Genomic DNA, 12,822 nt, shown 5'->3' on the forward strand with positions numbered 1-12,822 from the left:
TAAAAATTTTAACTTAAACAGTATATGTAATCTATAGGTGTATAATTCATTTGTTTGTTTTTTTTAAAAATTATAGCCAGCAAAACTGCAGAATCTAAAGTTTGACAATGGCAAAAGAAAAATATTTTGGACGATAGAACTGGATATCTGTACGCACCTCTTCAGACTTAAAAGCTTGCTTTAAATGGGTATACTTCAGAAACCTAAAAGAAAAGTAACAGTTTTCAAATCAAAAGTATGTCTCTTGTGCTACTGCAGAAAGAGCTACACATAATAAAGCAGAACAGGTTTAAAGATATGTTTCAAATATCTGGCATAGCAAGGGACTAAAGTCTAAGTCAAAAAGTCAGCTACTACTTAAGAGCACCAAACAGCAAAAAAGTCTAAGCATAATTCTTCAACTGCTAATGTGCAAATACTGTAAAATGGCTGTTCATTGCAATATTTACAAAACCACTTTTAAATGTTGATTAATCTAGCTACATGTGACTTTTAGATTACCTTAAGATAGTTTATGCCTTTTTATAGCTATCTAGATACACAGTATGCTCAAGATTGATATCAGTTCATTTGTTCTTGCCTCTCTTTTCTTCCAATTTTTATTATACAAGTTTGCATACTTTGACAAAATGGGAAAGTATATCAAAAGGAGGATCTGGCAGGGTGTGAGGAGATCGAAATCATAAGAAAATCTAGTCACGTACCTTAAACAGGTGTTCTCTGAACAGGAGGACAAATACCTCACCATGAAGCATTTTGCAATGAAGCCCATAGAGGAAGGGGGGAACTTATGACAAATGCATGACAAACCACAGAATCAGCTGAAGACCTCCAGGAACAGGAGGAAAGGTTCTGGGTCTTTCCTTCAATTTACCAGCTAGACCAGAAATTAAAGAAAAATACTAGAAATCTGGTGCTTCAAGAGTAATTGCTTCCTCTAGAATGTCATCTTGAATTTGGAACTTTCGACACAACGGTTCTACTCTTGACAGCTAATTTGACTACGATAAAGTGGTGTAAAAATTTCTGCTTTCCAAATTACGGGTCTATGTCCTGTCTATAACAGCATTACAGAGCTTGATAGCATCCTTCTGGATACTGCTTTAAATGCAGCGTGACTTTTCACCTAGTTTGGCACAGCAACACAGAATTACTTGTGAAATACATGGTGAAATGACCATCTGGCTATTGCATCTCTGCACTGCTTGTGTCCACTGGACTGGAACAATTGGGCATCACGTACTTATTACAGGAACACCTGGTTCTGTCACCTTTTCAACCTGTTTGGTTACCCTACGATCATCACATACTATCACATCCAAGTCCCAATCCTCTTTCATGCATAAAAGTTCTTCACCTCCTAAACTGTACCATTCCTTGCATTTCTTAGCATTAAATCTTAGCTGCCAAATTTCAGACCATCCTTCAAGTTTCGCTAGGTCCTTCCTCATGTTATTTGCACCATCAGGGGTGTCTATTCTATTGCAGATTTCGGTATCCTCAGAAACAAATCTTACCCGACAGCCCTTCAGCAATACTTCTTAGAAAAATGAAAAAAGAATAGGCCAAAGAACTGAACCTTGAGGCACACCACCAGTAACATTCCTTTCCTTAGAGCAATCTCCATTGACCACTACCCTGTCACCTTGCACTCAACTAGTTCCTCACCCAGTCTGTCACTTTGGGGCCCATACTGAGGGCATTCAGTTTATTAGATAACTCTGTGGAACATTGTCAAAGACTTTGCCAAAATCTAAATACACCACATCCCGCGCACTCCCTCTATCCAAATTCTCTGGTCACCCAGTTAAAGAAATTGATCAGATTTGTCTGACAAGATTTGCCTCTAGTGAATCCATGCTGCCTCGGGTCCTGTAATCCATTGGATTCCAGAAACTTCACTATTGTCTGTTTTAAAAAGCATTTCCATTAATTTACTTACCATAGAAGTCAGGAGTTTTGTTTTGTTGTTGTGATTGCTGTATATTTCTGGCTTTCTATATTGGCTTTTGTTTTTCTCAATAAAAATATTTAAAAAAAAAGAAGTCAGGAGTTACCGGCCCTAGTTCCCTACTTCTTCCTTACTTCCATTTTTGTGAAAAGGGACCACCTCCACCCTTTTCCATTCCTCCTGTACCACTCCCAATTCTAGAGAAGCATTGAAAAGGTCAGCCAGAGAAACCCAAATAGCCAAGGCTGACAGAGTCCACCTTAAGGCTTTTGCCTGTTCATCCCAATTCTTTTCGACTCCTTGGTTTCATATTTGAGGGACAATACTATTTTGATAAATGCATCTCTATGGGCTGCTCAATATCTTGTGCTGATTTGGAACAATTTAGCACCTTTGTACAGTGGGTCCAGGAACAGATTAATGGGCCTAATAAAATCATCCACTATCTGGATTTCCTATTTTTTGGAGAATTGGAATCTCAGTGTTAGAAAGCATTGGATACTTTCCTGTCAATAGCCACTGAATTCAGTACCCCCTTGGTGCATGAGAAAACTTTGGGACCAACATGGATATTCACCTTTTTAAGCACTGAGCTGGACATAAAAGCCCAAGTTTCCAGGTTACCACAAAACAAACTAGATATTTTGAGAGAGGCCATTAACAAGTTACTTTGCAGCAAAAATGCGACCCATAAACAATTTCAAACCATGTTAGGTTTATTGTGTTTCGTTGCAAGAGTTAGTCCCATAGGCTGCATATTCTCTAGATGTCTAGTCTTGGCCATTTTGGGAGTAATGAAAGGACACAATCACATTAGGATCGCTAGATCAGTAAAGGATGATTTACAAATCTGGGCATCTTTCTTACATTTATTCAATAGACTAGCCTTTTGGTAGATTGCCCTGACATTCTCAGAAGAGTAGAACTCTATACAGATGCTTCAGGGTAGAAGGGTTTTGGTATATACTTTCAGGGTGCATGTTGCTCAGAACCATGGCCGGACAATTGGAATACTTTGGGAATACTGAGGATTCCCACATTGCTAGAGCTATTCCATTTTAGAGGAACTCCACATATAAGGAAATATGCTCATCAACAAACTAACAGTTTTCAGAACAGATAACATGACAATGGAAGAAGCAATCAACAGAATGAGGGCAAAATCTTAGCCAATCAGGGCATAATACAGAAATTCTTGAAATGCAACATTACCTGTTGAGCAGCCCACATACTGAGTGCAAACAACAACACAGAAGGCACACTTTCTAACTTTTGTAAATGGAGGCTTTCGTTGAGAGTCCCATTTTGAAGCCACCAATCTGTACTGATACACCCTGAGGCAGCAGTAATGTGAAACGCTGGCCAACATTGATGTACCGGTCGGTTTTGCAAGATAAGTTGAAGTTTTTTCATCCATTTTGTTGCACTCTAGTTCTTCCATCATACAGAGCCTAAGTTAAATAAACAATATCAAGGATGGTTTTTTCTGCCTATGAAGTTTTAGCCTGAACATCTTATATCCATTCGTGGATGGTGGGAGGGGCTTGTATCTGAGGCTTTTTCCATCCTTGACACATTGTGTTTTTGGCCTGTGTACATGCAATTAATACCTTGCTGCACGGTCCATTTGAATGTGTGATTTATTACTATAATATTACACTTTCTATAACATATCCCTATTCAGATCACTCGTTCCAGCAGCTGACAGCTCCAGGATTCCCATCCCTTCAATTGTATGGCCATTCGGTTCACCAAAGTATGGAACCTAGTCTTCAACTCCATATCTACCCATACCAGACAGAAATACGAGATGGCTATGATGGAGTTTTTCTAGTTCTGTAAACTCCATCATATTGAAATGCATCTAATAGTTGTCAAATTCATAATGAATGCCAGGCAGAAAGGAGCATCTCACTCCAAACTTGATTCAATTTTGGCAGGTGTCAGCTTCTTTGCAAGAGTACGATCTTTTCTCATTCAAAGAATTATGAAAGGATGGGGCCGAAGCAGTGTAAAAATGCCAGATTGCATTTGTCCCATTAACCATGTGCTTTTATCACTCATGCTTGAGGTTCTTAAGCAAGTCTGCTGCAACAGTTATGAAACCTGTTTATTCCAATGTGCCTTCTACCTACTTTTTTATGGTGCCATGCGTATTAGTGAACTAGTAGCTAATGCTACATGATATACATACGATGAACAATTACAAATATTAATACGCAAGTCCAAAACTAACCAGATATGAAAAGGTTCTGTAATAAAACAGAAATAGGGGTCAGACAGATAGTTTTTCCAACCAATAAACTTTTATTCAAATGTTTTGAGTAAAAGAGTTTGAATAAAAGTTTATTGGTTGGAAAAGCTATCTGTCTGTCCCCCACTTCTATTTGATTTGGTCCAGTCCTGCATGGGGATGTTCCCTTTGCCTTTTTGGCTTTCTTTACCAAGCTTCCATAATAACCATACAACAGCTGAAAGATGACTCCCACCTGCCCCATTCTAAATTTATCCAACTACCTAAATAGATGACCAGGTAGGCAAACTCAACTACTCATGTATGAATATGATACATCTGTCATGTTTTCAGTTATGCGTTTGATAAAGATGGCACTAAATCAGAAAGCATAGTTACTTTCTGTAACAGGTGTTATCCAGAAACATCAGGCAGATATTCTCATATGTAGATGACATCATCCATGTAGCCCCGGTACAGACAACTTTAAAAGTGTATCATCAGTATAAGTTTTTAGAAACTTCATCACTGCCTGCACCATGCATGCGCAACTGCCTTCCCGCCCAACATAGGCTTGCGGTTCCTCAGTTCCTTAAGTAAGTTAAGAAGCCAACCAGGGGAAGAAGATGAGTTGTGATAATATCTGCCTGCTATCCCTGGATAACACCTGTTACGGTAAGTAACTGTGCTTTATCCTACGACAAGCAGGCAGCATATTCTCACATGTGGGACTCCCTAGCTTACTAGAAAGGGATGGAGGGAGTGTTGGCCAAAACGAAAATAAATTTTGCAATACTGCTTGCCTGAAGTGACCATCCCATCTGGAATAAGATTACAGACAGTACTGAGACGTGAACTGAGGACCAGATCTCATCAATACAGATCTCATCAATACAAGAAGAACTGAAGCTGCCATAGCTTGGACTTTGTGTGCTGTTACACAATCCCCGCGTTGCAGCCCAGGCAATATAGGCTGCCAACCATATGAAGATAGTTCTCTTGGATAAAGGCTGGTCCAACCTGCTAGGATGAAAGGAGATGAACAGTTGAGGAGATGTTCTATGTGGCGTCGTCCGCTGTAAGTAATAAGCCAAAGCTCTTTTCCAGTACAAAGTATGACCAGCAGTTTCTCCAGGGTGAGAATGAGGCTTGGGAAAAAACATTGGAAGCACCATGGATTGATTCAAATGAAATTACGTGACTACTTTTGGGAGGAATTTTAGATGGGTGCGAAGCACTACTTTATCATAGGAACATAACAATAGCCTTACTGGGTCAGACCAATGGTCCATCAAGCCCAGTAGCCCGTTCTCAAGGTAGCCAATCCAGGTCACTAGTACCTGGCTAAAACCCAAGGAGTATCAATATTCCATACTACTGATCCAAGGCAAGCAGTGGCTTCCCCCATGTCTTTCTCAATATCAGACTATGGACTTTTCCTCCAGAAATTTGTCCAAACCTTTCTTAAAACCAGCTATGCTAGCCGCTCTTACCACAACCTCTGGCAGTGCATTCCAGAGCTTAACTATTCTCTGAGTGAAAAAAAATTTCCTCCTATTGGTTTTAAAAGTATTTCCCTGTAACTTCATCGAGAGTCCCCCTAGTATTTGCAATTTTTAACAGAGGGAAAAATCGATCCACTTGTACCCATTCTACTCCACTCAGGATTTTGTAGATTTCAATCATATCTCCCTTCAGCCATCTCTTTTCCAAGCTGAAGAGCCCTAACTGTTTTAGTCTTTCCTCATATGAGAGACGTTCCATCCCCTTTACATTACATTACATTACTGGCTTATATTCTGCCTGTACCTTTCAGTTCTAAGCGGATTACATCAGAACGATAACTGGACATTTCCAGGAAGAGAAATACAAATTACAATTAAGGCGTAAGGTCTAAAGCAATTTTGATGAGTAGGTTCTAAGAGGGGGAGAGAGGGGAAAAGGAAGGGATTAGGACGTTTGGGTGAATTTCTTGAATAGTAGGGTCTTGATTTCTTTGCGGAAAGCCTTGAGGTCAAGTTGATGCTGTCAGTAGGTTCTTTAAATAGCACCACTATATCTTTCTTGAGGTAAGGAGACCAGAATTGAACACAATACTCCAGATGAGGTCGCATTATAACATTCTTAGTCTTGTTAACCATCCCTTTTTTAATAATTCGTAGCAACTTGGGCGCTGCCACACATTGGGCAGAAGGTTTCATCGTAATGTCTACGATGATACCCAGATCCTTTTCTTGGGCGCTAATCCCCAAGGTGGACCCTAGCATCCAGTAACTGTGATTCAGGTTATTCTTTCCAATGTGCATCAGGTTTTTGAGGATCTGCTGGTTGAGATTATTAGGCCGCTGTTGCTTTCACTTCTTCTGCTGAAGTGAACGGGAGACAAGTTTATCAGAACATCACCTCCGATATGAAGAGGGAGGTTTAGATGACTGTGAAGCCGAGGGAGGCTTAGACTTTGTTCTGACTAAAGAATTCCAATTCTTTTTATGTTGAGTTAACTTTTGTGTGGCCACCTAAATAGAATCACCAAAATGTTCTCTCAAACAAAGAATATTAGCTAGCCTGTCTTAGAGGTTGATGTCCATATTCGAGACCCTCAACCACACTAGCTGTCTCATAGCCACTGACATAGCAGATGCTATAGATGACAACTCAAAGGCATCATAAGCAGATCTCGTCAAATACTTTCTAGTTTGGGATAGAGATTGAAAGATGTTGTGAAATTCCTGAAGATGTTGTGCAGGAATATATTTGTCAAAGAAAGTTAATTTTTTGTGCTAGATGTTTAAGATAACAGGACATGTAGAAATTGTAATTAATAATAATAACAGTTTATATACCACAGGACCGTGAAGTTCTATTCGGTTTACAATGATTAAAATATGCTACAGATTGAGTAGATTTAACAAAGTTAAGGGTTAGTAATTAGCAGCTCTAGAGATCAGTTGTTGTGGACTAGGATTGTATAGGTTAGTTACCCAAATACTTCAGGAACAGCTATGTTTTTAGGTGATTCCTAAATTCCTCATAAGTAGTAGGCATAAGCAGTTGTTCCAGATCTTTACCCCATAATGCTGCTTGATGTGAGAAAAGATGTTGATGATGTCTTTTAAATTTACATCCTCTAACCGGTAGAGAAATAAAATTCAGATGTGAGCTTCTCTATGTCTGTTAGTTGTGAAAGAGAAAAGGTCTTATATATTTAGGGGCTAAACCGAATAGTACCTTAAAGCAAAAACATCCAAACTTGAACTTCACACGTGCCTCCATCGACAGCCAGTGTAGAAGTCGGTAGGAAGGTGTTACATAATCGAACTTCTTCAACCCACAAAGTAGCCTGACCGCTGCATTTTGTACCAGTTGCAATCGCCGCATATTCTTCTGGGAAATTGCCAAATAGGCGATGTTACAGTAATCAAGTTGGCTCAGTATAAGGGACTGTACCAGAATTCTCAACGATGAAACATCAAAATATGCTCTAATGGACCGAAGCTTCCAGAGGGTGAGAAAATACTTTCTAACCAAGGAGTCCACCTGGTCTTTCATGGTCAGGCTCTGGTCCAATGTTACACCCAATACCTTCATAGTAGATTGAATAGGATAGCTAAGATTACTGATGCACATTGATGTTTTAGTGTCAAGCGGGTGTGGCGAAGCTACAAAAAATATTGTTTTTTCTGAATTAAGCTTTAGTCTGAATTCAATCATCCATTGCTCCATCAAATTTAGTACTTCTGTTGCTTTAGGGGTAGATTCCAAGAGAGAGGTAGTGAATGGGATAATGATCGTAAAGTTGTCTGCGTAGCTAAATAATTTTATTCCCAGCTGGGACAATTGCGCACCTAATGAAGACATGTAAACATTGAAAAGCAATGGTAATAATGGTGACCCCTTGTGGCACGCCAAATGGATTGCTCCATGTATCAGACAGATCGTGATTAAAACGTACTTGATAGGTACGGGATATAAGGAAACCTCAAAACCAGTTTAACACTTCTTCTCTGATTCAAATTGCATCTAAGCATTGTAACAGTTTCCCATGGTCCACCAGGTCAAAGGCAGAGCTCATGTCAAATTGCATGATCAGGGTGTTAAGGCCTTTACTAAACAAGAAACACAAAATATCCAAGATAGCCACAATTACTGTCTCAGTGCTAAACAAAGGCCTAAAACCAGATTGAGTTTCATGCAAAATAGAGAACTGGATATGTACCAATCCTTCCATGATTTTTACAATAAATGGAATGGATGCTACTGGTCTATAGTTGGTTACTGATGCTGATGATTCATTACGATTTTTTTGAATTGGGGTTATTATAATATGACCATTGTTAGTGAGGAATTTTCCATTTTTTAAGTTATCGGTTAAATAATTCAGCAAAGATAGATTAAAGTTTAATGGTGCTACTTTCATAATTTCTGGAGGACATGAGTCCAGAACACAGTATGATTTTGAGTACTTGTTATATAATTTGATATAATTATTCCATTCTAAGTCTTGAAAGGAACTCCAACTCATGTCCGCTGGTATTTCATTTCCTTGTATGTTAGTTAATTAATGTTCGCATATGTCAATTGTCGAACAGTTATTTCTTAGATTTTTGATTTGAAATGCTGTGCTAAATCATTTGCTGAAGGTAGCTTAATATTATGCATGAGCTGAGTAACATGTGGTGTCTAAGATCTCCTTTGTGGACATAGCTACCACATCTAAATGATGGCCTTTTTCATGTGTTTGTGTGGGTAAAGGGAGATTATAATTAAGCAAAAATAGAAAGTTTTTAGTCTTTCACATCTGGATTGTCCTCTTCATCTAAGTGTAAGTTTATGTCTCCTGCAATAATATTGTGTGATGAAGTAACTGAATTATGTAGAATAATTTCACAGAAGTCCTCTCTAGCTTTTGGCCAACTTTTCGGCAGGACATAAAATAATATGCAAGAAAGGGAGTCTTCTAGTTCTTTATTGCTAATTTTACAGGCTAATATTTCTAGTTGATTGGTCATTTTGGAATCTAATAGTTCAACTTCAAATCCTTCCTTAAAAACAATTGCTAATTAAGGACTCTGTTTGCCAACATAGAATTTTGGTAAAGGGAACGTCCAAATTTGTCCATAGTCCGGCTTTCTCGCTCTGGTGGAAACATTGCTGAAGGAAAGGATAGGGAAATTCTTAGAATCTAATGGATTATAAGATCCAAGGCAATATGGGTTTACTAAAGGTAAATCGTGCCATTCTTTCTGTTCTGAGTTCACGGCTGAAGCACTGAGAGCAGGACCACAGAAGACAAATGTGAATAGGGATGGAAGAGTGGTAGACCCTGATCGATTTTCAGAGTGCTGTGATCGTGAGGTGCATAAGGAGAGGTATAGGCAGTAAGAAAATGGTCCAGAGAATAGCCGTCCTGGAACACTTCCAGAACCCACTGATTGGATGTGATGTCTGCCCACTGTGGATAAAAGTCTCTCAACCGGGCACCCACCAGAACTAAGACGGGCACCTGCAAGGAGTCATTGTGCTGGACGGGTGGCAGGGGATCTGGCAGGGGCACTACCCACACTCCGACGGGCCCCATGAAAGGACTGCATGCGCTGTAAGTACCTGCCTCTTGAGAGCCCAGGAGACTGAAAAAAAGCATCCCCTCAACTGGAGCGGAAATGGCAGAAATCACACCCATGCCCATGAGCAGCGCCGCTTCGAGCCAGTGGCATAGGCCTATCCTCAGGCAAACGAGGCACTTTAGAATCAGTGAGAGTCTGAAACAACTTGCCAGGTCCTCACCAAACAAGAAAGATCCTTTAAAAAGAAACTTTGACAACTTAGCTTTGGACGCCAAATCCGCCGACCAAGCATAAAGCTACAAGGTATGGCGTGCTGCCACTCCTAAGGGCAGAGACTTGGTACAAGCTTGCAAGAGGTCATACATGGCATCTGAGAGATAAGAAGCACCCAATTCAATTTTCACAACTTCTTGCATTAGCAAGTCCCAATTCTCATGCTGGGCCCAACAAAAACACACCCGAGCCACCAGCCCGCCACACATAGCCACCTGGCCCGACAGAGCTGTCACATCAAAACTCCGTTTAAGGAGGGACTCCAACTTACACTCCTCCGGGTCCTTCAAGGCTGCACCGCTCTCAACCGGCACGGTATGCTGCTTAGAGATGGCCGAGACCACCGCATCCACTACAGACGACTTCAGAGTATCCCTATCCCCTTCCAGAATGGGATACAGGCGGGCCATGGAGCGTGCAAAGCAAAAAGGGGCTTCCGGCACCTGCCACTGAGAGAGCATGATGTCCCGAATATCCTGATGTATAGGAAAAGAGTAGGAAGCAGAGCAAATCACCCTAAAGCTAGGGGTCCACCGTACACGGGGGCTCAAGCACGGGATCCTCAAAATGCAAAACTGAGGAGAGCTGAAGGATTAACTCATGGAGCTCTTCCCGCTGAAATATACGCACCACAGACACATCTTTGCCAGCTGGGGGGTGCTCGAACCCCTCGCCGGCGGAATCCGGTTTCCCAAGAGGTTCCTGGATATTCTCCTCAAGGGTCCAGGTCCTCATCAATCACCTCGTACTTCTCTGGGAAAAAATCCTCATTCCCAAGAGACCCTCGGGCGTTTGGATGAGAGTGGAAAAGGGGGGGGGGGGGCAAAAGCTGCCGCTGTGTGGGGCCGCACCAGGGAAGATGTCAAGGGTACCCCCCCACTCCCTGCCACCAGCATATAAGCTTTACAAGGTGCTAACATAAATTCAGGGGGAAAGACCCCCGAACAGCCCCAAGGGACTCCCTGCCCCAGCAGGCGATCCTGACATACCTTGCCCCTGTATTTCCAGAACAGGGGGAAGGTCACCTGAGGTAACTGAAATGAATTAGGAGGTTCCCGCCGAAATTGGACCTGAAACCGCCAAAATCGTAGCTCCTGCGGCGTTTTGTGTGTGAAAAGCCTGGGACTTTCCTGATGCTGAGGCTGAGGAACCGACTGACGTGAAAAGGGAATCCCCAGCCGAACCGGCAGCAAGGGAATCCTGTGCTCCCTGACCATCGGTAGCTGGGGAACCCCCCGTGTGGACATCAGGGGAATGACGGGCTTCTCCACAATCCAAAACCGAACCACGAGGCACATGCAGCGGGGTCCCCTGGCCGCTGGCATCCGCTGCCGACGAGGCTTCCCCACCGCTCCGGCCTGCACAACGCTTGCACAGGCCGGCCTTGAGTACCTCACGCCTGGAGTAAAAGGAGCACTTTTTCCCTTTAAAAGAGCTCATTGTGCTGAAAACTGCCCTAGCTGTAAAGAAAGTGCCGGTTAGTTAAGAAAAAACACAGAAAAAAAAGGCAGTTAATAAAGGGAAATGATCCCTTTAGACCAGAACACCTCAGGATTTTTTTTTTTTGTTATTTCTTTTTACTTAGTCAGAACAGAATTCACGGCTCTCAAAGCTGGAGGGCTGACCAACCAGGGAGCCAGGCTGCCTGCTGAGGCCCACTACAAAAATATGGAGAGGTGGAGGAAGGTGGGGGAGGAACCCAGCACGAGACCCACCAGGTTTAACACCCCTGAGGTTGAACGGATCCCCAAACAGAACCCATCCAAGCTCTATCCGGCACAAAAAGGGGAACCAGGAATCCACAAACAAAGTTCCAACAGTGCTAAGAGGGGAGCTGAAAAGCCTTACCACCTGCTACTGGAGACTGAGGAAAACTGGAATAGCAAGAGGGGCATGCTATACTGATATACAAGTTTGATCTCAGTCTCCACCTGCTGGCAGCAGTGAGGCATATTACCCATTTGTAAGGACTATTCCAGTCTACCAAGCAATACAGAATACTTTTTTTACAGAAAGGGTGGTAAATGCATGGAACAGCCTACCAGTAAAGGTGGTGGAGACAGACTGTGTCTGAATTCAAGAAAGCGTGGGATATCTTAGAGAGAGGAAGAGATAAAGGTTACTGAAGATGAGCCAACACTGGATGGGCCATTTGGCCTTTATCTGCCATCATGTTTCTATGTTTCTATATTAGCTGGCTTCCCTGATGGTGCAAGATCTCCCGATACCGATGTTGATGCTGGAGTATTCGATGTCAATGGTTGCGAGGTCTTTTCGATGTCCACGGCCAAGCCGAACAACTTCTCCTCCTGAAACAGACGGGCTTTGATAGAGCATTTCTGTAGGGTGGAACACTCAGCACAAGTCTCCACCTGGTGTTCAGGGCCTATACACTGTAGACACCAACTATGAGGGTCAGTGAGAGAAATAGGCCTCCGACACCTACAGCACTTTTTAAAGCCCATTAACGGTTTTGAAATTGATGGGAATATGGCTTCAGCAAAATTAAACTCAATTTTGACCAAGGAAAAAATCCCCAAAGGCCGAAGCCAACAAGAAAAGAAAGAGTTAAACTCTTTCGATTTTTTTTTTTTTACCGATGAAAGAAAAAAATTGATATACTAGAAAAGTAGAGAAAAAAAAATGCAAAGCAGGAAGGCAAAGCCAACTTAACAGAATTCAGTCAAAACACGACTTCTTCACTCTGTGGAATATGAAGAACTGAGGAACTGTGAGCCTACGTCGGGCGGGAAGGCACTTGCACACATGCAGTGCGGGTAGTCGCAAAGTTTCTTAAAACT

General features: G+C 41.8%; 1 protein-coding gene across 1 annotated transcript in view; it reads right to left on the minus strand.

Annotated features, from left to right (window-relative positions):
- Positions 1–12,822, minus strand: part of DNAJC13 (DnaJ heat shock protein family (Hsp40) member C13) — a 495,155-nt gene that overhangs the window by 226,176 nt on the left and 256,157 nt on the right. Inside the window, 1 exon segment of the mRNA XM_033929988.1 lies at positions 158–203. Coding sequence (XP_033785879.1) covers positions 158–203 — 46 coding nt within the window.

This window comes from Geotrypetes seraphini, chromosome 2 (assembly GCF_902459505.1).
Source record: "Geotrypetes seraphini chromosome 2, aGeoSer1.1, whole genome shotgun sequence".
In the NCBI taxonomy this organism is placed as follows: Eukaryota; Metazoa; Chordata; class Amphibia; order Gymnophiona; family Dermophiidae; genus Geotrypetes; species Geotrypetes seraphini.